At 37.0% G+C, this 27699-nt stretch overlaps 1 protein-coding gene across 1 annotated transcript in view; it reads left to right on the forward strand.

The window, feature by feature from the left end:
• Nucleotides 1-27699, forward strand: part of DCHS2 (dachsous cadherin-related 2) — a 249415-nt gene that overhangs the window by 145403 nt on the left and 76313 nt on the right. Inside the window, exons 4-10 of the mRNA XM_070608836.1 lie at nucleotides 9135-9371; nucleotides 10676-11692; nucleotides 14475-14662; nucleotides 16030-16129; nucleotides 19802-19959; nucleotides 21049-21892; nucleotides 23924-24163. Coding sequence (XP_070464937.1) covers nucleotides 9135-9371; nucleotides 10676-11692; nucleotides 14475-14662; nucleotides 16030-16129; nucleotides 19802-19959; nucleotides 21049-21892; nucleotides 23924-24163 — 2784 coding nt within the window. The remainder of the gene's footprint in view (nucleotides 1-9134; nucleotides 9372-10675; nucleotides 11693-14474; nucleotides 14663-16029; nucleotides 16130-19801; nucleotides 19960-21048; nucleotides 21893-23923; nucleotides 24164-27699) is intronic.

Below are 27699 nucleotides of genomic sequence, written 5' to 3' on the forward strand. Positions count from 1 at the left end.
TAATTTGGAGAAAGCCGCTGTTGATTTGCGTGTTTTCCCCCAGGCAGGGTACCTACATCTTTCTGACTCCTCAGAGAGCTTAGTATGCTTTCCTGCAGTTTGGGGCTAACAGACTCACATCTGTCTCTTACCTGAGGAATCTAAAGGGGGAATGACTGACAGGAGGAGAAAGGAGAGGTTTCTGGAGTGGAGACAAACTGCACTCCAGGAGTTTGTAGGGGCAAAGAGTACTTAACGGTTTCTCTTGGGTGTGGGTCATTTGCCACAGAGATAGCTGGTGTGGAGTTGTTTTAGATATTGCCCAGAGAAGGCCAGAGGGAGAAGGTCTCAGTGTTGCTAGCTTTTCAGGAGACAGGGTAGCAGTAAGTGAACAATCAAAGAGAGCTGTGTTCACCTTCATTAAGGCCACCTCAGATTAGAGGTTTGAAGCAAGCCAGATGAGGAAAAAGAGAAGTCAGTTACCTCTGACCTGCAGCATGTGCCCCACCTGAACTTTAAAAAAAGTTTCAATTAGTGGCTGGCCCCGTGGCCGAGTGGTTGAGTTCGCGTGCTCCGCTGCAGGCGGCCCAGTGTTTCGTCGGTTCGAGTCCTGGGCGCGGACATGGCACTGCTCGTCAGACCACGCTGAGGCAGCGTCCCACATGCCACAACTAGAGGAACCCACAACGAAGAATACATGGCTGTGTACCGGGGGGCTTTGGGGAGAAAACGGAAAAAAAAAAAATAAAATCTTTAAAAAAAAAAAAAAAAAGGCTGCCTTTGGGTAAAAAAAAAAAAAAAAAAAAAGTTTCAATTATTATGTGGACCTTTATATTCTTTTTCATTTTTTGCTGAGGAAGATTAGCCCTGAGCTAACATCTGTGCCAATCTTCCTCTATTTTGTATGTGGGTCACTGCCACAGCATGGCTGCTGAGTGGTATAGGTTTGTGCCTGGGATCCAAACCCACGAACCTGGGCTGCTGAAGTGGAGTGCACTGAACATAACCACTATGCCATGGGGCTTCCCCCAGACCTTTATGTTCTAGTGATTAAATGGAAACTGTTTCATGACTTAAAGTAACAGAAGAAATTTTAGTTGATTGATAGTAACTGAAGAAGTTGTAGGAGCTTCCTGAATTTTCACTTAGAGGCAGAAGAGAACACTTAGCCATACAAAATAAATTTGAATAGTAGAAAAAATATCAAGTCACTTTACAATTGCATCCATGAGTTATGCTTTGCCATCATCCTTGTTGCACCTATTTATGATGGCAGGAGATTGATCATATCTGAAGTAGAGAGACGGGCTGCAGAATAATGAGACGCTGTGTTGAGTAGGGTAGCTTATGGAGGAATTTAAAAGCATGACAGAGTTTAAACTTGATTATTACAGGAAACAAGGAATGATGTAATGGTTTTGAGCACTAGCATGTTGTGGTGAAAATGATATTTAAGGAAAATTACCCTGGTAGAGTGTGCTAGGTAGATTGTAAGACTTGAAAATTTGAACAGGTGACATATGTTAATTAACAGATAATATACAATAGTAATTATTATTATAATAATCCAGGGGGAAAGTAATGAGGTTTGTACTAAGGAGGTGGTAATACAAACAGAGAGGTAGGAACTAATTCGAGGATATTTTAAGAGGAAAATAATGTAGAAATGGTGACTAATTTGATTTATTAATGAAAGAGGATGTCATACATAATTTCTTAATTTTGACTCAGTGATTGATTGTCCAACTGATGTCAAATTAACAAATGCCCCGGAGGAAGTGCCACTTAGAAAGACGTACAGAGCTGTAATTCAGGCGAGAGGACATGGGGAGATACTAGGATAAATAACAACTGAAGTCAAAAGCTATGACTATTGTGATGGAAATAATATATAGCAGTGGTTTGGTACCCGGTCTCACTCCTGTTAGCGTATTTCCTCAGGTGTCTTGTGATTTTTTTACTGAGGGCTTGGATCTTTAGCTGAGAGACTTCTTTGAGCCCTGGAGATAAAGGTAGATTCCTCTGGAAACTGTTTGTGCTTCTCTTGCTCAAGTGCCCTAGGGAAGTACCAGTTATCGACAAAATTCTTGGCTTGAAAATTTTCACGTCATCCTGTATTGTGAATTCAGGCTACAAACTAGTGTGAAGGCTGGTTTACGTTTAGGAATTCTCAAAGGAAAAATTTTTACCTGCTCTATTTAGCGTCAAGTTTCAAGTTGGGCAATTTTCTTCGAAGTCCTCTGTGGGGGCAGGGGTTGATTTCAAGCTCACCCTGACGTTGACATCTTTGTGGACCTAATTTTCTTGGAGGAACTCCTGTGAGGCTGTCCATCTCCAACCTGCTCCCATCTCCAAAGGCTCTGGTCTTGTCTTCTGTCCTCTGAGCTCCGTAAAGTCATTGAAAGAAAAACTTCAAGGACACTAGGGTTTGGCAAATACTCTGAAGCCCAGAGCTAAATTCAGGATGCTGCTTATTCTCTGGGTTCCTGGCATTACTTAATTTTTTGCCTTCTTTATTGTCAGCTTATTGATGTGCATAAGAGGATGCATTTTAAAATATTTTTGCAGTGCTTCATTTCATGAGGAGGGTTAGTCAGTGTACCTGGTGCCACAAAACAGTTGTTCCCTTTTGTAGTTCTTTCAGGGGTGGTTTGTAAGAGGTAAATTATCTGTCTGTGTTGGTCTTATTTTATGTTTGTGGTAGTTAATTTTGTGTGTTGAGTCAACTGAGCTATGACCCTAGTTTTGGGTCAAACATCAATGTAGGTATTGCTTTGAAGGTATTTTTTACATGTGATTAACATTTAAATCAGTAGACTTTGAGTAAAATAGATTACCCTCCCTAATGTGGGTGGGCCTCATCCAATCAGTTGAAGGCCTTAAGAGAAAAGTCTGAGGTCCCCCAAGGAAGAAGGAATTCTACCTCTAGAATGCTTTTAAACTCAAGACTGTGGTATTGACTCCTACAGGAATTTCTCGCCTGCTGACCTGCCCTGCAATCACAGACTTGCCAGCCCCTACGGTTGCATAAGCGAATCTCTTAAAATAAACCTTGCTGTTTATATATGTACGTATATTATCGGTTTTGTTTCTCTGGCAAACACTGACTGACACAATGCTCATTCTTTAAAACAGTTTATCTGAGTAGAAAATTCTAGATAGGCAGCTGTTTTCTTTTAGAACTTTCACAATAGTATTTGATTAACTTCGGACATCTGTTGTTGCCATTGAGAACTCTGCTGTCAGTTTAGAAATTATTCCTTTATAGATTCTCAGTGTTTCTCCTCTTGTTGCCATACGGTTTTATCTCTGTCCCAAAATTTCCCTCATGTATCTAATTGACTTCTTATGTCTCCTATATGTGAGAATGCATTCTCTTCAGAAGTGCCACCGTCAGATGTACCATGCGAAGAGTGCCCGCTTGGGTGGTGAGCATCCCCTGCCCTGTGCCTCCTCCATGGTGACAGCAGCCACAGTGTGGTGATCTGAGCATCTGCTGGCCATGCCCATTGAAGGTTTGAACACCAGTTGTGAGTCACTTCCTGAGACACTTGCGTATCAGCTGCAAGGAGGATGCTCTGGAGCTTTGGGTACCATCCACGCAGTGCCACCCCAGAGCTCTGAGACCCGCTGCCGCTCATCCTCCGCTTCCTTTTGTAGAGGTGGTACCTCACCTCTTCCTTTTTGTTCCTGCAGCCCTAGAGGTCACTGCTTCCTGCAGTTATTACTTATCCTCCACTTCGTCCTCTTTAGCTTCCCCGTACCCATGTAATCAGTTCCCTTAATTAAATATCCTGTAAAATTCCTAGTGTGGTTTCTGTTTGCCTGATTGGTTCCTGACTGAAACAGGTACACTTAATATATTTAAAAAGCAGAAGCGGATGTTGAGTATATAAGTATGTGTATTTACTAATAAATGGCCTAGCGGCCCTGCTTTGGTCTTTCTGATTTGTGGGCTGTTTTATATCAGTGCAACAAAGCCCTGCACGTTCAAAGACTAGTGCATTTATCAGCTGTGTTGCTTGCCTTCAGGTAGTTATTCTTAGTTGTGTATATGCTTTCGTTTAATGGAAACTTTTTTGAAAAATTTTAAAAATCCTAAAATTTTGGGCTTCTATAAACAGTTAACACAAGAATTGAACACTTTCAGACGGGAACCAATTGTGTCTGAGGTTACTGAGGGATTATCCTCATCCTAATTAATAGATAAGGAAGGCAAAACCGTGACAGGGTTAAGTGGTTAGTCTGTGGGCATACACAGAAATCAGCTCAGTTCACGATGGTATGGAAAACTTACCTGGAGCATGGCAGTTGAGGAACAGGCTTGTTGTTCATGCAGTGCTGACTATCCCATCATTACAGAGCAATTTGGAGTAGATTAGCATTTATATTATATATATATATATTTATATATATTCACACACATACATACGTGTACATGTATGTGTAGGTGTGTATAAACATGTATTTGAATATATATGTGTGTGTGCATATATATATGTATATATATATATAAAATATCTTGATACAGACAACCTAGAGTATTGGGCTTACTTCTAAGACTTCTATGAAATGAGACATGGAGGAGTAAGATAATGGGCATTTTCTTTTCAAAATCTAGTGAAAAACTGAGATTGGGAGGATTTACTTTGTATGGTCGGGCACTTATATAATGTCATTTGTTTTAAAAGGCTTGAAAACTTTTTTTTTTCTTAAGGCACTTACCTTTTGGAAATAGGATTCCTGACCCTCCCCCACATAAATTCGTTTCCCTGAGTGGCTCCTATATGCAGGGTTCTAAGCTAAGCCCTCTTTATAATAGTTAACATTTGTGTGGTGCTTTGCTGTTTACATATAACTTTAAGTGTGTCTCATGCTCACCTATGACTGAAAGTTCTTGTACCGATTTTGTCAGCATTACATTTAGTTATTGATCAGTTTGTATATGTTTCTTAAGGGTGAAGGTTCTTGACAGTTAAATTTATATAATATTCTATCTTTGGCAGTGTCTCCCTTTCTCTTCCCTTTTCCCTTCTTTCAAATTAGTTGAGAACCTGTAATATGACATGATAGACATTCATCAGTGAAATGTTGTTGAAATAACAACACACTTAATTTTGTCACATGGAGTAACATCCTGCACAGTATCAAGGATAAAATAATGAAATAACATATAAGCTATGTTTTGTTGCTTGTTCCCTATTGTCAAATCATTGAGACACCAAACTTTATTATTAAATTATCTCAATTCAAAATACCAGTTTGGGGCTTTAGGGCTGGGGGTCATTAAATAAAATGATTCTCACCAGAGATAAAATGCTTTTCAATAGCAGTGAATATAGTACGGATATTTATTTTATTAGATTTCGCAATTTACCATATGTTATTGTGGCACATTTTGCTGGCAATTTAAGTATTTGTAAATTATTTTTGTTTGTATCTGGGAATCACATGTCCAAGCAGTTTTATGCAGATAATTCTGCAGAGCATGTTTATTTCAACCTCAGGGATTCATTTAATTGAATACAGCCCTCCTGAATATACTCATTTGCTGGTTCTGAAATTTCCATTGATATACATCATTGAAGCTTTCTACATACTAAGAATCTTATTTTTAGAGAAGAGTTTCGTGCAGTTATTTTTAAAGACACACATTTTAATGTCCAGTTTAAATCCTCACTATAGTATGCATTTCCTTTATAGCTCTATTTCTCACAGTTCTGGAGGCCGCAAGTCCGAGGTCAGGGTGCTGGCCTATTTAGTTCCTGGTGGGAGCTCTTCCTGTTTCACAGAGGGCTGCCTTCTCGCTGTGCTCTCACGGGGTGGGGGGACAGCAAGCTCTCGGGTGTCTCCTCTAGAAGGACACCAACCCTATAGAGTTAGAGCTCCACCCTTATGACCTTGTTTAACCTTAATTAATTCTTTACTCCAAAGGCAGCCACACTAAGGATTAGGGGTTCAATGTGTGAATTTTATGGGAACACAATTCAGTCCATAGCACATATGCTCATTAAAACCATAGGAATGTAAGAAGTAGAAAGTGCATAATCTCAACCCACAGAGATGACCTCTCTCTATAATTGTTCAGATCCTTCCATGTTTCCAGTGTGCCCATTTCTCTCTATGTGTACAGAGTATACGTGTCAGCATTTACGATTCTACTTTACGTGTTCTCTAATCTAACATTCTCACTTAGCAGCACTTCATGAATTTTTCACAGTAGAGATATCCTTTCATTTTTAAAATGTTTATGCAATATACTAAATTTTTTTAACACAGTGGGTTGATATCATAGATTTACTTTTACAACTTGTTTTCATATAAAATGTAGCACATAAAATCTTTCTAAATAAAACGTGTACCCTCTTCATTCTTTTTGGATCCTCCATGGTATTCTATGGTATACCACAATTGATCAAACCATTCATTCTTTTCTTGATAGATATTAAAGTCATTTGCAGTATTGCAAAAGACATCCTGTCCATTTATTTCCTACTTATGTAAGCAGAGGGTAGAGTTTTAGGATGTTGAATATGAACAATTTATAGTTTGATAAATATTGTCAAAGTGCCTTTTGGATGGTGTACATAAATATCCCATGCTTTATTAGCCTTGGGTCTCATCAATTAAAAATTTTAGCAAACATTAGAGGTAAAAACGAGAAGTGCTTATTTTAATTTTATATGTCTGTTATTTTTAGTGAGTTTGAGCATTATCATATTTATTAACACTTTCTTCTTTCTTATCTGAATTATCTGTCCTTACCAATTGCTAACCTAACTCTTGGTTTAGTTGTATTTTTCATCTTCATTGCAGAACTCTTCATTTATTATGGATACTAAATTGCTGTTTATACATTTTCAAAATGTTATCTTTTGATTTTATTTATAAATCATTGAGTAAATGAATGAATGATAAGAAAGATAAAAACTGTTAATTCAAGTACAATGTGTTGAATCTATAACAGGCGTATGGACACAGGTGACTATGGGATCACAGAAGAGTGCTATGTAAAGCAAAGTAGAGGGTAGAAGAGAGCCACCTGCCCCGGGTGGGACCTGAGCTGTGCTTTAAAATATGACTAGAAATCATTAAGTCAAAGAAGGTGAGGAAGTTGCTCCAGAAAGAGGATGCGGCAATCCAGATGGAAAAGAGCAAGGTCTATTCTGGAAATTAGAAATGGTTCACTGTGCCAAGAGCAAAGGGTGCTGTATGTGAGTGATGAGATAAGGCGACAGAGATGGAAAAGGGCTAGTTTACGAATGGCTTGGTATATATTAAGATAAGGCATTCACCCTGAAAATTTGGGGAGGCATCGATTTGAACTTTAGGAAGACTATTCTAATACAAGTATGAAAAATGGTTTAGAAGGAGTCAATCTGGAGGCAGGAAGACCAGCTTGTGGTCTAGTTGGGCAGACGTTAATCTTTTCATTGTCGTAATCATCAAGAGTGGAAAATAAAACCTTTAAAACTTTCTCTGTTATTGGAATTGAATTAACTCTGGAAGAATATATACCCCGGGGAGCGGGGGTGATTGGGGTGGAGGAACTTTTCATTCCCTTCTATAGACAGACACTTTTGTATCATTTGATTTTTATTTTTTAATCAAACAGAGATTTTAATGATAAATAATTTTTGAAGCTCATCAATAACAGATGGAAAAGATCTGACTTAGAAATATGTCTGATGACTATTGAGCGCTTTGGTGGACCACCAAATCAATATGAACCCAAATTTTAATATGGCTGCTAAAAGCTGGTATAGTAACACTTGGTTAAATTAATACTTTATAAGTATTCTAGTAAGGAGTGCTTGTACTTTTCTTCATAATAGTCAGATTGTATCTGGAACTATGTATTCACTGATCAACTTGGAGCATGTTCAGGAGAAAGGAACCATGAGTGAAATGACTTAAAATCATATTAGATAAAGAACTCTTAAAGAAAATGGGGATCTTGTGCCTGGAGCAGGTCAGACAAAATATTTGACTTCACTTATTGGTGATGTATTATGCCAAAGAGAAATAAGACATATTTCACTAAATTTCTAATAGAACTAGGAACAAGGATTTGGGTAGTAAGCGGGCAGATTTTGACTTCGAAAAACAAAGAAATTGAATGATGTCACCTTTTTTATGCCTAGAAAACTGATAATTCTGATGTTTCTGCCAGCTTCTCATTAACTGGCAAACTGCAGTATTCCTTCATTTAACTAATACTTATGGCCAGTGGTATTGTGACAGATTCCATAAAGTTCAGCCATATTTACTTGTACGCAAATTGATTTAATGAGCTCGCATGTTTTTTCTTTCTCATTAAATAAAACTAACATGCTCATTTCTTAAGTGTTATGTTAGATCTGTTTTCATGTTTTCAAACAAGCACACTAAAGGGTAGTATTAATAATATTAAATAATTGGTTCTCTCAGCATTACTGGATCTCTCCTCAGCTTAACCATTAATACCTTCTCCTCTCATACTCACCAAGTATATATAGGCCTAACTTGTCACTCTTATCCCCAGAATTTGGACCATCACTTTGCAAATATGCTCAAGTTCTTTGACTGGAAAGTAGATGTGTTAGTCAGGCTTCTCCAGAGAAATGGAACCAACAGAAGATATACAGATATAGATATAGATATAGATATAGATATAGGTATAGATATAAAGAGATTTGTAATGAGGAATTAGCTCATGTAATTATGGAATCTAACGAGTCCCAAGATCTGCAGGTGAGTTGGTAAACTGGAGACCCCAGAGAGCCAATGGTGTGGTTCTAGTGAAAGCTGGCAGTCTTAAGACTCAGGAGAAGCCAAGGTTTCAGTTCAATTCTGATGGCAGGAAAAAACCAATGTCCCAGTTGGAAAGCATTCAGGCAGGAGCAATCTCCCTTTTGTTCTATTCAGGCCTTCAGCTGACTGGATGAGGTTTATCCTCACTCACTCTACCCGTTTAAATGTTAGCCTCATCTAAAAACACCCTCGTAAAAATGCACAGCATAACGTTTGACCAAATATTTGGGCACTCCATGGCCCAGTCAAGTTGATACTTAAAATTAACCATCACAGTAGAATTAACAGATCAGATGTTACTGTTGCTCATCAGTATTGATTGCATGTTATCTGTTTTTTAATTCTTTCTTTCCCCTACCCAGGAATTATTTACCTCACGTCGCCTCTTAGTCATTTGGAATCTACTGCGCTTTTGTTGATGGTCTGTGCTCGAGATGGTGGTGGGCTCACTTCGGTCATTAATGCTGATGTCACTATACACATTCTTCAGACCACTCTGGCACCCGCTGAATTTGAAAGGCCTAAGTATACTTTCTCAGTTTATGAAGATGTGCCCGAAGACAGTCCTGTGGGAACAGTGAAAGCGAAAGAGTCCTTGAGTAAGTGTTTACTTCTTACGCTAGATTGAAATCCATTATTGGAATATTTCCTTTATTTTCTTAGGCTGTACAATCTTGACTAAATCTTTCTTTTTCTCCATGCAAGAAAAATGGAGACTACACAATCTGTGCTTCGCTCTTTGTTCTTTCAACATTATTTCTATCCTACAATTTTTTTCTACTCACAAAAGTAATAGGTACTTTTAAAAGAGTTTAAAACAATACAGAATAATTGTAATGTAGAAAGCATACATCTCCTATAACCCACTCCCAAAAACACATATGTATACTTCTTAAATTTTTTTTTATGAAAATGTAGCCTACTATCTTTGTTGTTCTACAACCACCTTTTTCTTCACACTTTATATATTGTGGACAGTTTTCCAAGTAACTGGACATCATTCTGTCTAATTAAAAAAAAGGTTGCAGGGCTGGCCCAGTGGTGCAGTGATTAAGTGCGCACATTCCGCTTCAGCGGCCCTGGGTTTGCCGGTTCGGATCCTGGGTGTGGACATGGCACCACTTGGCAAAAGCCAGGCTGTGGTAGGCGTCCCACGTATAAAGTAGAGGAAGATGGACACGGATGTTAGCTCAGGGCCAGTCTTCCTCAACAAAAAGAGGAGGATTGGTGGCAGATGTTAGCTCAGGGCTAATCTTCCTCAAAATAAATAAATAAGTAAAGGTTGCAAAGTATTTCAACTTAGGTATAGAACATGTTTTATTTAAACTTTTACCTTTTGCTATCAATTTGAATTATTTACAATCGTTTTTTTCTAGTCCAAATGTGGTCAAGCAAATATCCTTTTATGACTTGTAGAGGTTTCTCTACAAGATAAACCCCTAGAAGTGAATTATTCGTCCAAAGGTCTGTCCTACTCCCAGTCCCATCTTTTTCCATCCTCTCTCCTTCCTTTAATTTTTGTAGGGGGTACTGTCATTTCACAGGTAGATACCATGGAGAAACATCAACTTAAACTTAACTTGGCTTCCTCAAATATATAAAACAGGCATCCAGATTATTATCTGAATATCTTTCCCTTTTACTTAATCCAAGAATGATGGAAGATAGTGAAACCTGTGGCTGGCTCACTGTCAATTGGACTTTGCCTTTGTCCACTAATTACAGCTTAAACCATGTGTCCACTTTCCAACAGGCTGTGGAGAGCTGAGGAATATAGAAGACATTGCATAGTACTTTCCATGAACATAGTATATATCAGTGCTTTCAGTTTTCAGTGTTTCCCGTAGGCACATTCTTTTGGCATACAGTGATTGCTTTTTCTTTTCTTTTTTTTTTTTTTCAGATTCCTCAGAGCCAATTTTTTATAGAATCTCTTCTGGTGATTTGGATGGAAAGTTCTCTATTCACCCATGGCTGGGCACCATTCGAACCCAGAAGCCTCTGGATCATGAAACGCAGCCTGTGGTAGTGCTCACAGTCCAGGCACAGCTCGGCAGTTCCCCAGCCTGCAGCAGCACAGAGGTCAACATAACTGTAATCGATGTCAACGACAACCATCCAGTGTTTCCCAAAACCTCTGATGAGGTTAAAATATCCCAAACCACTCTGCCTGGCACAGCCTTGTACCACGCCCGTGCAGAAGACAAGGACAGTGGGCAGAATGGATTCATCCAATATGCCATTGCAAGCCAGAATCCAAACGTCTTTGCCATTGACTCAGGGCTTGGTATGGTGTACCTCAATGAGAGTCTGGGAGGTGATGTGCCCTCGAAGTACATGCTAACTCTCACGGCCCAGGATCTCGGTGTTCCTCCTCGGGCATCCCTTTTAGTGCTTACAGTCGTGATTGAAAAACAAGAACGAAGCCCATCTTTGACTTTTGAAAATTTGGTCTATCGAGTGGAAGTTAGTGAATCTCTCTCGCTGATGACCCAAATACTGCAAATACAGGCCCACCCGCTTGGCCCACAGCACGCAGCCTTGCAGCCTCTGTACTCACTGGAACCCAGCACAGACTCTGCTGTGTTTGGCGTCCATCCTTACACAGGTTGGATTTATTTGCGGCGACAGCTAGACTACGAATCCACACAAACATATAATTTTAGAGTGTTTGCCCGGATCCCTGAGGACAGATTGTTGCAAAATGTGAGCACTTCAGTAATTGCTCATGTCCTGGATGAGAATGACAATTCCCCTACCTTCTTGCATGATGTGTTGTTTTTGAAAGTCGAGGAGAGTCCTGTTCCCCAAGGGGTAATAGGCAAAATTACAGCAATTGACAGAGACTCGGGAAAGAATGGACAGCTGTCATATTTCCTTTTGTCTGATGGAAAATTCTTCAAGATGAATCCTAATACAGGTAGCATTTTGTAGCTTCCACTTATTCCTTTAGTGTTGGAATTGACAAAACTCAAATCTTTTAGTTATAATATTATTACAGACATATAGTTAAAATTAACAGTTTTTAGTAAATATCTTATTTGATTATAGTATTGTGATTTTAAAATGAAGTCAAATTGGATAGAATTTTACCTATAATGATTCATGCTTCTCTTGCCTCACACCCACATATGGGCACCGTATGGTTCTTATTCTGAATTAGAGGTCCAGTCAGAACTGGACTGAATAAATCCTTGTGTAAAGTCTAATTTTCCCCGCGACCATTATTTTTAGTTTGTAGATTTTTTTAAAAAATGTCAAATAATATTTTATAAAATATAAGTACCATCGATGTAAAACTGGAAAATAATCCATTAGTTAAGATTTCAAAATCACTCTATTGATTTATTTCCCCATTCTTATTTTGATAAGGGAACCATGGGGAAAGGGCAAATATTTACACTGAGTTTTTTTTTCAAGTCTTAATTATGAAGTTAAATATAAAAGAGTTATTATATTTTAAAATTTATATTGTAATAAAAGTAAAAAAGAACAAAGAGTGAAAAAAAGTTTGCAAGGACTTTATTTAATTCCGGCAACCACCTACGAATGAAATATGTTTCTACTGCAGCCGTGTAGCTGGGAACACTGAGACTCAGATAGCTCAAGTAACGTGCCCCAGGGCGTGGAGCTAGAAGGAAGTGAGAGGTCACACCGCTTTGTACAGTTCTGGAAGCACCATGTATGTCGTAGCCTTTGTAACTGATGCCCCTGCCCTCTAGTGAGACCAAATTTGAATTCCTTTCTGATTAACTTCGAGCTTTGATTCTCAAGTGCCTCTTGTGTGCATTAGGAAAAGGTGCCCCTTCCTCCAGCAGTTGGAGCCTTACACCAGGCCACATGACTCGCCAAGTCCACTGCAAGCTGGATTTCAGCTCCCATTCGCTCCAAGCTGGGACGTGCTCTGCAGGGCGCAAACTGCCTGCTTGCTCTTTACTTCTATATGCCAGATCATTTTCTAGGTTTTCTATTTCACGCGGCAATTTATGTTTTTTGAAGTAAATTAAAATATGAGGTTGGTCTCCCCATGATCTTCTCTCTGCTACAATTAGTCCAGCGTCCAGATTCAGAAGACCAGTGGCCATTCCTAGAATTATTGTATGGCTTTAAGCAAGTACCTTAACCTCAGAGCTCAGTATCCTTACCACGAAGAGAGGAGAGAGTTCCTGACGTGTTCCCTGTCCTCCACTCTGAGGGGTAAAGAGTCAAAGTGGAGCAGGGGCCTGGAGGACCGCGTACTTGTAAACCTTCCCACTCACCAGGAACGCGTACAGTACGGCAATGCAGGGCTGGAGGGCACCCTTCAGAGCACGGCAGGCGTGCCCGTCCTCTACTGCCTGGTGCTCCGAGCAGACTTCATAGAGACTGGGACTCGAGCTCCCATGGCAGCCTGCGATGGCATCTGCCATCCCAGCCCGAGGCCGAGCCTCACAGTCTTTTTCACCACTGACTCCCAAACAGTTGCTACCTGTCAATCAGAGTTGGTTCATCAAATAGAAGTCTGTTTGCCATTCAGGAGTTAGGGTTTTCAGAGGAGCAGTAGAGTTTGGAACATTAAAAATGCAGTCGTGATGTGTGGGATATTTGTTAAAATCACACTTAGAGTAAACACTCTGTAAATGTAGTTTATAGAATAAACAAATATAATAAACACTGCATTTAACTCAGCAACTTACCCAAACATGAATTTTCTTTTTGTTCCTGAATTCACTGTTTGTTTTGTTTTATACACTGTCATTTCTTTTGGATGAAAAGGGCAAAAAATCTTAGAAATAGCAATGTTGGGTGGTAGCTGTTTCATGTTTCCTTTCTCAGAAATAAATATTTTCATAAACAGTGAGGAAATTAAGGCCTGGTGGAACTCCACAGCAGGGGCTGGGCTAGCGGAGAGAGCCCTGGCCTCTGAAGTCAGAGGCAGCTAACATTTTTGTGCCTGAGTCCCCGTGGCTGAAGGTGAGGGAAGTTGCCCATAAGACAGTTCTGAGCAAGATTGTGTGAAACAAGGCTTGTAAAGCTTTAAGAATTATTTGGGAAGTCACTGTCCATCACTACACATATATTTTGTGAGGCAGCAATAAATATAACTGTGTATATATAAAGGACAAACCATTGCCTAAGGAATGCTTTTGATTTTTAGGAAGATGTTTTGCCATCATTTTAAAGTATTGATAACAGCTGCCACATTTGTAATAATTTACAGCCTACAGCTTTTAAATTTATGATGGTATTTATTTCCGATAGCCCTAAGGAGTCGGTTCAGAGAGGTACTTCCATGTCTGAGGTGGAGAAACTGGGACCCAAACCCAGAACTTGTGAGGTCAGAGCTGAGGTGCTTTCCACTTTCCCATATAGCAGCAGGAAGAGGGACGTGCTGCAATTTTGTCTTCTCAATTATTACTAAATTCCCACAGCGTATTTTATCATTTGTTTTTATTAATTCATTTTTTGGTTCAAGTGATTGATGGTAGATCGTTTGAAATACAAAGAATGCCAAATTTAAAGTGGCGTTTTCAGAAGAAACTTCGGAAAATTCTTTCAACAGTAGAGCCAAGCTACTAATGCACATGGGCGGGGGAGTCGTGCTTTGATGCAGAGCTTTATATCTGATTTTCCTTCCTGCGAATTAGTTTTGCATGTAGTTCATAAGGCCAAAATTCCGGTACACATCGTCAGCCTCTTTTGTTCTACTCTGTGTTCCGCAGGTGAATTTATCACTTGGGTGGCACTGGATCACGAGCTTCAGGCGCACCATGAGGCGACTGTCCTGGTGACGGACCATGGCTCCCCACCGCGAAACGCCACCATGGTGGTTTATGTCTCCGTCACCGACATCAATGATAACAGACCATATTTCCCACAGTGCCTCCCTGGAAAGGAATTACACATCAAGGTCTGTGGCGTGAAGCAGCCTTGCAGTGACTTTGCAGTATTCTTAGCCATTTGTTTTGAGCACCATCTTGTGGTAAAAAGTGTGAATTTATCAAATCAGTCTTGGTACGGCAATGCATACATTTCTAGAAGATCTAGAAATTGTGCTCATGTCAAGAAAACCCCACAAATTTTTAAAAAAGAAAATGGTTATATGTGCCATTTGGGATCACACATCCAATTGTTTGCTGATAATGCAGTTCTGGCCATTGTGTACAAACATCATAGTTCCCCATTATCAGGAATGCTCAGGTGTGAGTTTATTTTCCAGTAATTTGCAGGGATCTCTTTGTGCAGGGCTCTTTATGGGCAATTGACACACATCTCTAAGATGGTTAGTTAGAGACAAGAGAACCATCTGTACCTCTAAAGCGGAGAGACGTGCATCCAGAGATGATGACATTTGACCCGTTTGGGCACATGCAGAAACTTCTAATTACATTTATATTATCTCATCTTTTTTGTTTCCATGATTTTGTATGTTTTATAATGTACATAATAAATTAGCATATTAGTTCACATACATAATTAATAAATATATCTTGGAGCTACTCAAACTTTTTAAAAAATGAGTGGGTTATATGAATAAAAAGTTTGGAAGCTATTACTCCAAAACAATTGAATTGGACATTCAAATTGTGCTCAGATATGCATATTGAACAATTCAAAAAAGGTATTGAGAAAGTTAATAACTTTAAACTCAATTTCCAAAGCCGTATTTAAAGAAAACTCTACCAAAACATAGCATTATGATATCATCCTTATGATTTTAATTATCTCATTAAAATATCCTGTGGCTTTAATTATATCATGAAAATATTCCATAGCTTAATTGGGAGGTAGCAGTCTAACATGAAGTTCAACACCACATGTACATTTCAATATTCCAGGAAAATTCCTATTAATTAGTGATGTATATTTCCTCTATGAGGTATGTTTCCTGAAATAAAGATTTGTGTTTGTCTTTAGCGTATTTTAGACCTTTAACAAAATGTCCTGAAAGATGATGAATGAGAAGATGTTAGTATTCTTAAAATACATCCAAAATCTAAGATTGTTTAGTCAACTTGATTTCCCTTTTTTCCCTTGAAATTAGTTCAAATGCTGCAGATGATGTGTTCAAATTGAGTAAAAGACTTAAATTTGTAATGTGGATTCTTTTCATTGATTTACACCCTTATGACTTTTATATGGTAGACATTTGAATTATATGTGGATTTTAAAATAATTTAAAAAATGATTAGTAGTAATGTGTTCTTTCATTTAGACTCACTAATATTTGTTTGTAAAATTTTACTAATTTGTAACCCATTTTTTTTTAAATAACAGGTTCTGGAAGGTCAACCAGTAAATATGTTGGTTACAACTGTGTTTGCAAAGGATCTTGATGAGGGGAACAATGCAGAAGTTATATACTCAGTATCTTCAGGTAAAAGTCACTATCTATAAAGGATTAAGAGCTTTTAGAATTTTCTCTTTTGTCTACCAACTATCTCCTTCTGGGAAAATCGTTAACCTTGGAAAAAACACCAAATCACAAACAAATACATTTGCTATTGTCTAGAGTCACCTTCATTTAAAAAAAAGAATTTAAAAGTTTAATGTAAAATCATACTAGTTTTTCTGTGTCCTAAATAGAAACCAACCAACCGTCTACCTTAAATGAATAATTTTTAACAATCTGAAATGCAAATCAACTTCTATTGAAAGGAAAGTGGTAGTTAGTGGATAGAAATTGGTATTAAGTATAAAGAAATATGATTATGAATACCAAGGCTCAGTGAATCTAGAGTAAATCACACCTAGAAAATGTTACATATGTACATACGTGTGTGTGTACGTGGGAACTTTATATAGAGACAGACTTATGTTTATGTTTTCCTTTGAGAGCGCACAGACTTCAGCTTTGTTCCGGTGATTAACTTTAATTGGCATTCTGTCTTATACTATTTTTAAAGGCATTTGTTGCTTTGCCATGTCTGACACAAACATAGGAAATTAAGAGACAGCATTGCCTTTCCCTGTGGATAATCTAATTGTCTACGTGGAGAACCCAAAAGACACTACAGGCAAAGCATCGGAATTAATAAGATGAAAAATTTCTGAGAACAATGCAAAAATCACTAGCATTTTAAAAAGTAAGCAGGTTTCAAAGATATTCACCATAATAAAGAAAACCATAGCATCTAGGGGCAGATTTACTGTGAAGCTAATGAAGTTTAAGTTTCAGGGCCCTTCACTTGCAGGGTCTCCTCTGGGATGGAAGTAGGGGGCAGTGGACAATTTCTATTTGTAATATTGTCCTATTTTTCTCAAAGAGGGCCCCTCAATTATAGAAGTTTCAAATCCCACTAAATCAGGATCATCCTGATTTGGAGCATAGGGAGGAAAATTTCAATAAAAGATGTTCCTTTCTGTAGGAAATTACAAAAAGTGAAAGACTTAAAAGAAGAATGAAGTGAAAAGGCATATCATGTTCATGCTTGGGAAGGTTTAATATCTTAAAGATGACATGGTGGCTCGTCCAGGGACAATGAGCCTGCTGCAGACACACACACACACACACTAATATATTAAGCAATAATCCTGCTGTAATACCATTACTTAGAAAGAAACAATACCTACTATATTTTATTCCTGAGTATATAGACGAGAAAGTTAAACCCCCACTTTAGAAAAGTGGCTGTCTACAGGGAAGAAGGAGGAGAATAAGATTTGGAGATGTACACAGGTCTTCTGCTAAACTTATCTTCTGTCATTTCTTTAAAAATTTTGAAGAAATATTGGGAATTGACCAATCTGGAAATGTTTACATGGATGTTCATCATACATTTCCGAAGGATTGACATACTGATTTTGTTAAAATTGGCTTCTAAAATGATACTTGGAGCATAGCGATATAAAAAATGTGGTAATAAATATGTTATTCACATCTTTGCTTTTACTTCAATTTCAAAATAGAGGCAACTATAAAATATAAGATAAAATAACAAGACAAAAATCAGTATAATAGGAACAAAAATATGTATCACATGCAAGAAATTTTTCTGCAGCATTTCTATGAGAATGAAGTAAATGGATCAAAGCATAGAAATCACAACTAATAAATATTACACAATTTTCTGCTGTACACTCTGACTTTCTTAAGGGGGAGAGTTCTCTCTTTTTTGTCTTTATATCCCCTATAACTGGTAAAGTATCTGTTCCGTGATAATGTCTCATCAACAGTTAAAACAATGAAAGAGTGTCACTAGCTAGGGTGTGTCTGGGTTTTCTGGATTGTTTGAAGTGTTTAGATTTTATTAAAGATAGAGATCTTTTATTTAGCAAAACCCTATGGTAATCAATTTGAATTGAAAGTATCAATATGAACTTATGACATATTTTAGTGTGTGCATGTGTGTATTCGCTGTCCGCTGAAAAAAGCCTACAGACACTGACTGACCCGGAAGCAATGAGCACCCCTCATGTTCAGAACATGACCTCCCAATACCACGTTCCACCAAAAGAGCCAGGAGTCCTTGGAGAAATGTCTGATTCCAGTTCTGAGAGAGGAAATCTACAAGATGAGTCTGTACGGTTTTGTCATACCTGATACAAGGATGCTACTTAAGTCTACTAGGATCATATCAGAAAGACTCAGGAACCAGCCCTAAGAGGATCCCAATGTTCAAAGATGGGACAATTTTGAGCATCAATAAAGATAATAATGGCAATAAGTTGAAGCCCTTCTAATATGTTTAAATTCATGCTTAATGATTCTTAAAATGGAAACTAAACAAACTTGTAATGATCATAGTTGGAACACTGAAGGATGTTAGTGAACCAATCCATTATTTTGAAGAGTTAAATAAGTAATCCTGACTTACCTATAATGAACTATTCCACTGGGTTACCAGTAGGTAGATGAAAGGAAGTTTCTCTTTGTTAATATGTTCCAGCATATAAATGGTAAAGTGATTATAGACTCAGAATATTATACTTTGCAACACTTAATGAATCTTTAGTGGTCTAGGCTGTGCATCAGTGGGGGCCAACATCACAAAAAAGAGACAAACAGGTGCTTCTGAAGGGAAACACAAAATAACATTTATGAAGTAGTCTTGCCCCCAAAATTGAACCCAAATCTGATTAGTTCTCTAGATCCACCTCCCAATTTAAGGAAAACAGAGAGGGCAAAAGAACATATTAAGCTACACATTGGAGATGAGCAACAGCCAAGACTAGACCATGGGAAACTTCAGGATACATGACCCAGTTTCTTCAGCAAATGAATTGCAAGAACAAAGTAAAGAGATGAATGGCAGGAATGCACAGATTAAAGAGATGTGCAAAGATGGGCTTTATGTTGAATGTAATTTGAGCTAACTAAAAAAAAAAATAAGATATTTGTGAGACAATTGGAAATTCAAAAACTGACTAGATATTTGATGATATTAAGTAATCATTACTATATTTTATTTTATTTTTTTGGTGAGGATGATTGGCCATGAGCTAACATCTGTGCCAGTCTTCCTCTATCTTGTATGTGGGTCACCACCATAGCATGGCTTTTGAAAGGTGTAGGTCTATTCCTGGGATCCAAACCTGTGAACTCAGGCTGCCGAGGCAGCATGTCCCAAACTTAACCACTATGCCACTGGGCTGGCCCCAGGAATCATTAATTTTTTAAAATATAAGATGGTACTGTGATCATATTAAAAATATTCCTTATCTTTTAGAGATGCTTGTTGAAATATATACAGAAGAAATGAGACGATTTCTGAGATTTGGTCAAAGAAAGATGGTGAAGGGAACTATATGAATGGGGAATGAAGATTAGCTGTGAGTTGATCATCATTGAAGCTAGATGATAGGCACATGAGACTTCATTCTATCGTTCTGTCTACTTTTTTATGTTTGAAAATTTCCATAATAAAAAAATTTTTAAATCTGTTAAGTTTCTTTCCTACATTTTTAGTATTATTTTTATGTTCATACACTCACAGTGCTTAAGGCAAATAAATCTTCCAAAAGGTCACAGATCTATTCAGATTAATTAATTCTCTGTTTTCTGCAGTGTCAATTAACATTAATTTCTTAATTGTGTGTGTGTGTATAGAAGATGGTTCTGATCACTTCAAGATTGATGCCAACAGTGGTGAGATAAGAACCACCACGAGACTTTCGTATGATTCTCGACCTTCCTACAGGGTGATTGTAATCGCCAGTGACCAGGGAGTGCCTCCTCTTCAAGGGCAGGCAGTTCTTAATATTCAGGTAATGATTCGTCATCACCATAAAATGTGGAAGGATGTTCTGAAGGTTTCGTTTGATTTTTATACAAAGAGTGAAGCTATATTAAATGCATGAATTCTATTTTTAGAGAGCGTTGCAAATATATGTGTGCCTTTTTATTATCACTCGAGAAATTATTCCAATCAAATAACTTTTCATTTGAACTTTGTACGGTTCCTGACAAGATGTTACCCTTTCTCATTATATGGGCATTTATGTTGCTTTGTTTATGAAGAACACAAAGTGTCTTTTCTTTTACTTTTTCCTAATATTAAGGACCTGGTCAATTTTCAGGAGAAACTTGTATGTAAACAAATGGCCAATAATAAATCACATAGTTTCCTGTAATTATTTTTAAAACTGGAAAAGTCACTTGAGATCTGTCTTTTAAGGCTTTATTTTAATCGTAATGAACAAACAAGTTGTGGGAAGTCTTCATAGCAGGAAAAAATTATGCCAACCAGTCAAAAATAAGATGACTGCACAGAGCTAGATTTCTTTGTTCATGCACATGATAATCAGTAATATTAATATCAGTATGCATAATAACCAAGAATATATATCCCCAAGAGTTCTGTTTCCAAATTATGTACTTTACTGATTGAGGATATGTGGGCTAGGAGAAAATTCTATATCGTAATACCTCAAGTCTCTGGTTTCAGATAAACAAAGACACATGATACAAAAATGTACACAGATGTTGTCATTATGGATATATTGGTCTCTAGGATTTAGAGTAATTGAGAGAACTAGCTATCCCACATTCTTACTGAAGAATCACAAAGCTGCAGTTGAGTTTAACTACAGCATGGCCTTACCAACTATCGTTTCACACATTACAACAAATGGAGAAGCGGAAAATTCTGTATGTTATCTCCTAGATATATGCAATTTTCAATCCTCAGAGATACACTGGAATTATACAATATAAAAACACATTTTCTCACCAATTAATGTATGTATATCACACAAATGGAAGGAATTACCTTCCAAAATAATATCATAACATCTATTGATTCAACTGTTGAAAAAATATCCCAAATTAGCAGCTGCTTTTTATTCTTATTTCAGGTAATACCACTATCCAAAGGGAGAGCCATCATTTCTCAGAACGTTAGACATTTAGTTATACCAGAAAACTTGAAGCCTGCAAAAATAATGAGCTTGAAAAAGTCACCTGATCACGTTCAACAACATCATAATGGAAAGTTACATTTTAGTATCGCTGCAGAGGACAAGGATGGCCACTTTGAAATTGACAGCTCTACAGGGGACTTGTTCCTTTCTATGGAACTTGATTATGAAATGACATCTCATTATCTTTTCAGAGTGGTTGCTAAAGACCATAGCAAAATTCCTCCCGTGAACAGCACAGTCTTCCTTAGTATTGATGTGGAAGATCAAAATGACCATTCTCCTTCTTTCCAGGATGAGTTCATTGTGATAAGCATTGAAGAGAATGTCCCCATAGGGACTCTGGTGCATGTTTTCCATGCCAAAGATGGCGATGGCAGTTTTTTGAACAGTCGAATACAATACTTCATTGAATCCCACTGCTCTGGAATTAATCCATTTCTCATCCATCCCTCATCTGGCACATTAGTCACTGCATCCCCCCTTGACAGAGAGAGAGTTCCAATTGTTGTCCTTACAGTAAGTGCATCTGATCAGGCTGTGAATGTGACAGACCGGCGATTGAGAACCCTGATGGCAAAGGTAGTGATTTTGGATGTAAATGACCACAGCCCCACTTTTATGTCCTTCCCCATCACCCATATCAAAGAAGATGCCAGGGTGGGCTCCTTGGTGCACCACATAACTGCTCAAGATCCAGATGAAGGGAGGAATGGAAGAGTAACATACAGCATCCTCTCAGGAAACGAAAACTTGGCCTTTATGCTGGATGAGTCATCAGGTATCGTATATGTCGTTGTCAGTTAAAGCCTGTGATCACCTGCTTACATTTATCTTTTTCATTTTCCTCTATTAAAATGATAGTTCTCAAGATGCATATGCTTTAAAGAAATTTGACTTGATTTATTGTTTAATTTATATAAATGATAAGCACAGAGGCTATATTCAGAAAACCAACTATAATTGGCCTCTTTGTTAATATTGATTATGCTTTGTAGCTAGCTTATACTTCATGGGATGAATATACAGAAGCCAACTTATGTGCCCCGATTGTGGGTCCTCACAGGATAAGAGATAGTACCAAAAGTGAATCAAGGTAAAACAAAAACAACATTATTCAAAGACCTTAGTGTGGAAACTTATCTTTAAGATCATACAAACATACAATTATAAAGAGTTGGAAATAATATATCTTTAAATAGTTGGATTGATTTGGACATTAAGATCCTTACTTCTCACATCAACTGTAACATTTTATTTTTTGCAGAGCATTTATTCACTGTCAGATACTCTGCAGAAATGTCATTCACTGTCACTTCAGTTGTCTTGCTGTCACCATGTTGCCAGATAACATCTACTAAAAGTTTTGACACTGTTTGATGGACAATTATATGTACAAAGTGTCATTCTTGTGAAATTGGGAATGAAAGTCCCTAAACCTGATCTTCAGAAGATTGAAGAGATGGACTACCATCTCATTCTTTAAAAAATAAAGTCATTTCTGCATGAGCCTTAGAAAAAAACTCATATGTATACAATTTGGCCCAACTGTTAACAAAAGCATTATTTGGAATGGAATTGAATGTGTAAGATTTGGAAGTCATGATTATAGTCTGGCTGTATGCTGTTGGAAAATTTCATCAAAATATTTATTAAATCCTGAACATATGGTTCCATTCCGAGGCATGCATGAACACCAACTAAAAGCCCAACTGACAGAGAGATAGTCCAGACTCAGTTGCTGATTTCATTTAGAGCTGGGGTCTCCAAGGACCTGTTTCAACAAAATTTAAAATGTTTTCCAAAATGGGTAAGGAAGGTCTAGTTCAGGTTGTTAAAGGGAATGGATAAAATTAGAATCGTGTCTCAGTAATATGGGTATTATGAATCTGGAACAATTGCAGTGGCTGTTTCAGTTGAGATATTTTTCGGAGACATAAAATGATCATTGCTGAATGCATCCCTATGAGATGGGCTCTTTTTCCTCTCACAAGGCACATCTTTCCTATAAAGAAGACATCATGAGTTTTTCAGTGGCTTTTAGCTGGGAAATGTAAATGATCAGTAATTATTGAAAAACATTTTATAAAATCTGAATCCTAAACCTCTAATTATTTAAAGAAAAATTCTTATAGGATGAGCATGTATTAGAGAAGCAAACAGCAATCCTAAAAGAAAAAATGTGATGATTGGAATCACGTAACAGCTATATGTGCACGAGTCTCTGTAACATTTCGCCTTGATGAGTTATATGCTTAACTGGCCCTGGGATGGAGATATGTTTTATTCATGAAGTTTATTGTCTGAGTTATAAAGTCTTTACTATTTTTTTTAATAAAAAAAGATAGTTAACTGAGAGTAGTAGAAAGAGATTATAACTCTTTAACAAAAATTTAAATATTTTGAAGAATGTAGCCGTACTCATCTTTTTGTAACATGGTCACTTTTATTTAAACATGAAGTGTCATTTCACATAAAGATGTATTCTGTTAGAACCTAGATAATTTTTTTAATGAAGGTAGATGTTAGATAAATAATTTTGATGTAATCTTCTCAGTAGATAATGGTATATGATAGATTATTTCTGAATTCTCGTTCATCCTCACAATTTAAATTAGGATGATTTTTCTGACTAAAAATGTTATCTTTTCCTTCTAGATGATATATAAGTTTAAAGTTGGTTTAATAAGATTTATTCTTTAACAAAGAAAGATTCTGAATCTTCATTAGGTTAGATAAGTTAGACATAGAGTGAGCGTGACTTCTTTAAAGAATATTTATTACATATCGCTTTCCCCCTCTTTCTAAACAGGCTTACTAACTACAACTTGTCCTTTGGATTATGAAATAAAAACTCAGCACGTTCTGACCCTTCTGGCACTGGATGATGGCGTACCGGCACTTTCCTCATCCCAGACTTTGACAATCACTGTTCTTGATGTTAACGATGAGACGCCAGTATTTAAACAGCACCTGTATGAAGCTTCAGTTAAAGAAAACCAAAATCCAGGGGAGTTTGTCACAAGGGTTGAGGCTCTGGACAGAGACTCAGGTAATTTACACATATGGAAACTAGGTAATAAATGCTAAAAACGAAAATTGACAAATTTAAACTACTTTTGGCCCAGAAAAATGAAAATCATTACTAGTTATCTCAAATTTATAATTCTTCTTTAATTAGCAGACACATAGAAATACATACACATGTAAATATAATTTGTGCTTTTATATTGCTTTTGCTTTGTTAATCTTTATTATTTATAGCAGAATGATACACACCTAGTTAACATACAATTTATTGATTTCATCATGATAATAAACTGATGTGTAGACAAGGTATCATTTTTTTCAGAACGTAATAGTTAGATAGATTGAGTACAAGAAGGTAGATGGTTCCTTATTTCCTCCCTATATAGGAAGGAATGATGTAAGAGACAGGATGCTGACATCAGACTGCCTGGGTTTAATCCTAGAACTACCACTTACTTAAGCTGCGTAACCTTGAACAAGTGACTAGTCCTCTCTGTTTGCTTTTCTGTAAAATGGGGATAATAACAGAGCCAAGTTTGTAGCTCTATTATGAGTATGCATGAGTTATTACCTGTAAAGAGCTGAGAGCAGTGTCTGGCACAATAAATGGTCAATAAATGTTAACTTCCATCATTACTGTTGTTACTATTATTATTAATATCAACCACTCTGTCCAGACAACTGAGTTTGAAGTAAACAGTTACTGTAACTGGGAATTTGTAAATTTCTTAGAATTGCTTTTCAATCTCGCTATGACTTTTTTGGCATTTTAGGTTCAGTAACTTTAATAATATTTTGTTTTTATTTTAAACAAAATAATTATAAAAGTTACAGTGAAGTATTTGCCATTAACAGCATATGCTGAATTATCTCATTTGAGTTGATATGAATAGTTTAATAAGCCAGTTTTTTAATTTACGTTTTATTTAGCAAGTGGCTTAACATAATGAGTATTATATTTTGTTCTTTCTTGCAGGAATTGTAATAGATGTGTCTATGGAAATAACAGTATTAACAATAGCATTTTCCTTCTGAATTGTTAATCAAGTGGTAAAAGACATATGTTTTGAGCTTTTAAACTAAATTATTTACCATTTAGATGCTTTGCCCTTTTGGAAAACCTCATCTTTTAATGAAATGAATTTTACATGAGTTTGTATGTGATGCTACAAAAACTTAAGGACTCACCTAATTTTCTCTCTTTTGACCAGAGTGGGGCAGTGTGATCAAAGTTTTGCTTCCTATGCTCAAAGACACATGGTTGGTGCCTGCTAACAATTCCTTGTCCCAACTGGTGCTTAAAGAATTTATTTAGCACATTTCTGGCACTATGGCTTTCAGAGTGATAGAAACAATGGAGAATACACATAAGCTTTGTGTTTCCCAATAATTCCAGTTCAGTGAAGTTCTCTGAGAGCGTTCTCTGGTGTAAATTGAGCAACACAGGGCTCTGGGCAACACAGAAACCACTTCCCTAGTACACAGATATACGCTGAATCTGTCACTGATGTTATGTGATTTAGCAACCATTAAAGTATGTCAAATACTTCCTCCCCTGACCTTACTTTATTTTATTAACTTTGTTTTTCATAATGGCCTCTACTAAAAGGATTTATTTGTTTTAATATTTGAAGAGAGAGAAAAGAAGTTCAAATTTTTTCGTATATCAACTAAAGATGATTGCTGTAAATATGCTTTCCAATTTTTACTGCCGAGTTGCCTAGCGTTACTGTTATTTTCATTGAGAATGAGTAGTCTGTAACCTGTTACAGTACTGACAATTGAACTCATTATTACAGAGAGTCCAGTTTGTCGGATGGAGAATTTAGATGCAAAATTGTTTTTCTGCCTTTGTATGTATGGATGTTTGAAATACACATTAACATCTTCATGAGTCTCATGTGCCTTCACATGTTTTGGAGAGAATTTTGGTTTACTGGAAATCTCAGTGTTTTTAATGAGGCCAGGTCTGTTAAGCAAGTAGTTATGTAAGTGCATGTGAATTTGTGTGCATGCATGTGCTTTTGAATATATTTTCGCTCAATCTTTTTTTTTTTTCGCTTGTTGGGTTAAAACAATGAAAAAGGATTATGCATGAGAAATAAATGACGTAGTCAAGATTTTAACATAATTGGCATCACATCAGAATTTATGAATGGTTTACTTTATAGTATGTATTTTTAAAAATACTAGGGCATTACTTAATACTAGAAAGCTTAACATACGTTTTCTAGCATTCTACAATGCAGTTTTTAAAAATGTAAGCCTACAGTGTTGTTTGGCATTCAAAACCCATGAGAATTCGAGTGCTGAATGTTTATGATGTATGACTCATGCTAGTTCCAACAGTTTTTTCTTGTATTAAAAGGGGAAAACAACTACCAGGTTTTAACTAAGATATTAAAATTGCTACAGCATTTGGTGCCACCAGCAAGAGCTTCACTGTTAGTTAGAAAAGATCTGCCCCCAGGACACCCCTCCACCAGTCCCAGGAGGAAAGGGTACTCTCCAGGAGAAGACGACTCACTCCTGGCTGTTGCATTCCCTGAATGGTGGTGAATACAAAATAATTTAACAGTACATTACCATACAAAAATGTTGAATTCTATAATGAAATCTTATTGTCTGTTCCACAAAAATGTTTCTCTTATCTGGCTTTATCTTGAATAAACTCTACATCTCATTTCCTGGAAGATGCCTCACACTGGATGTACAACCACACCCAACAGCCCACACTTGGGCCAAGGGAGAAACACTGCCATGACAGTGTTTCATCTATTTCCTCAAATCTAAGACACCATTGATCGTAAGATGCATCTAACTTCAGAAATGTTAAAATGTGGGCGGGGGGAAGTGTTTCTTAGAATTAATGAAATAGTAAAGAGAAAAAAAATAATAAGGACCATTCATAACCTCACTCACCCAGAGATGATCACTGTTAAAACTTTGGTATATTTCTTATTTCATTTGTTATATTGTATTGTAATTGTAAAATTGTTTATTTCTCTATCTGTCTTTTAGGCTGTCAACTTCTCATGGATGCAGGACATGTTTTATACACTTTTATCCTAGGTCCCTACGATAGTGCACACTATGACATAGGAGCTCAGTAAATATTTTTGACTGTATGATCTGAGAAACTGGGGCATCTATGAAATAAGCACCTTTAAGTTGCCTTCACTCTTGAGAATTCATTCATTTATTTTTTCCTTCATTCAATCAAACAGGCATGATCATATTTTTGTTACAATGTCTGAGTTACGTGGGCATTTTAAAGTTGAGATCATTTACATGAAAAATGATCTTTCTAAAAAGTAAATCTGAAAATAGCACTCCTAGTCAGAATTCTTTATTAATTTCCCATAGTTTTGAGGATAAAGTTCTATCTCTTTTAGCTTAACAACTAGGCATTTTATGAAGTGGCTTTATCTTTCCTCTCTGTCCTCAACTCCTGTCAGTCTCCCACTCTTTATTGTACGACACGGTTCTGCAAACTTTTTTCCGTGAAGGGCAAGATAGTAAATATTTTAGGCTTTGTGGACTGTACAGTCTCTGTAA

Source organism: Equus przewalskii, chromosome 2, assembly GCF_037783145.1.
Source record: "Equus przewalskii isolate Varuska chromosome 2, EquPr2, whole genome shotgun sequence".
NCBI classification, from domain to species: domain Eukaryota; kingdom Metazoa; phylum Chordata; class Mammalia; order Perissodactyla; family Equidae; genus Equus; species Equus przewalskii.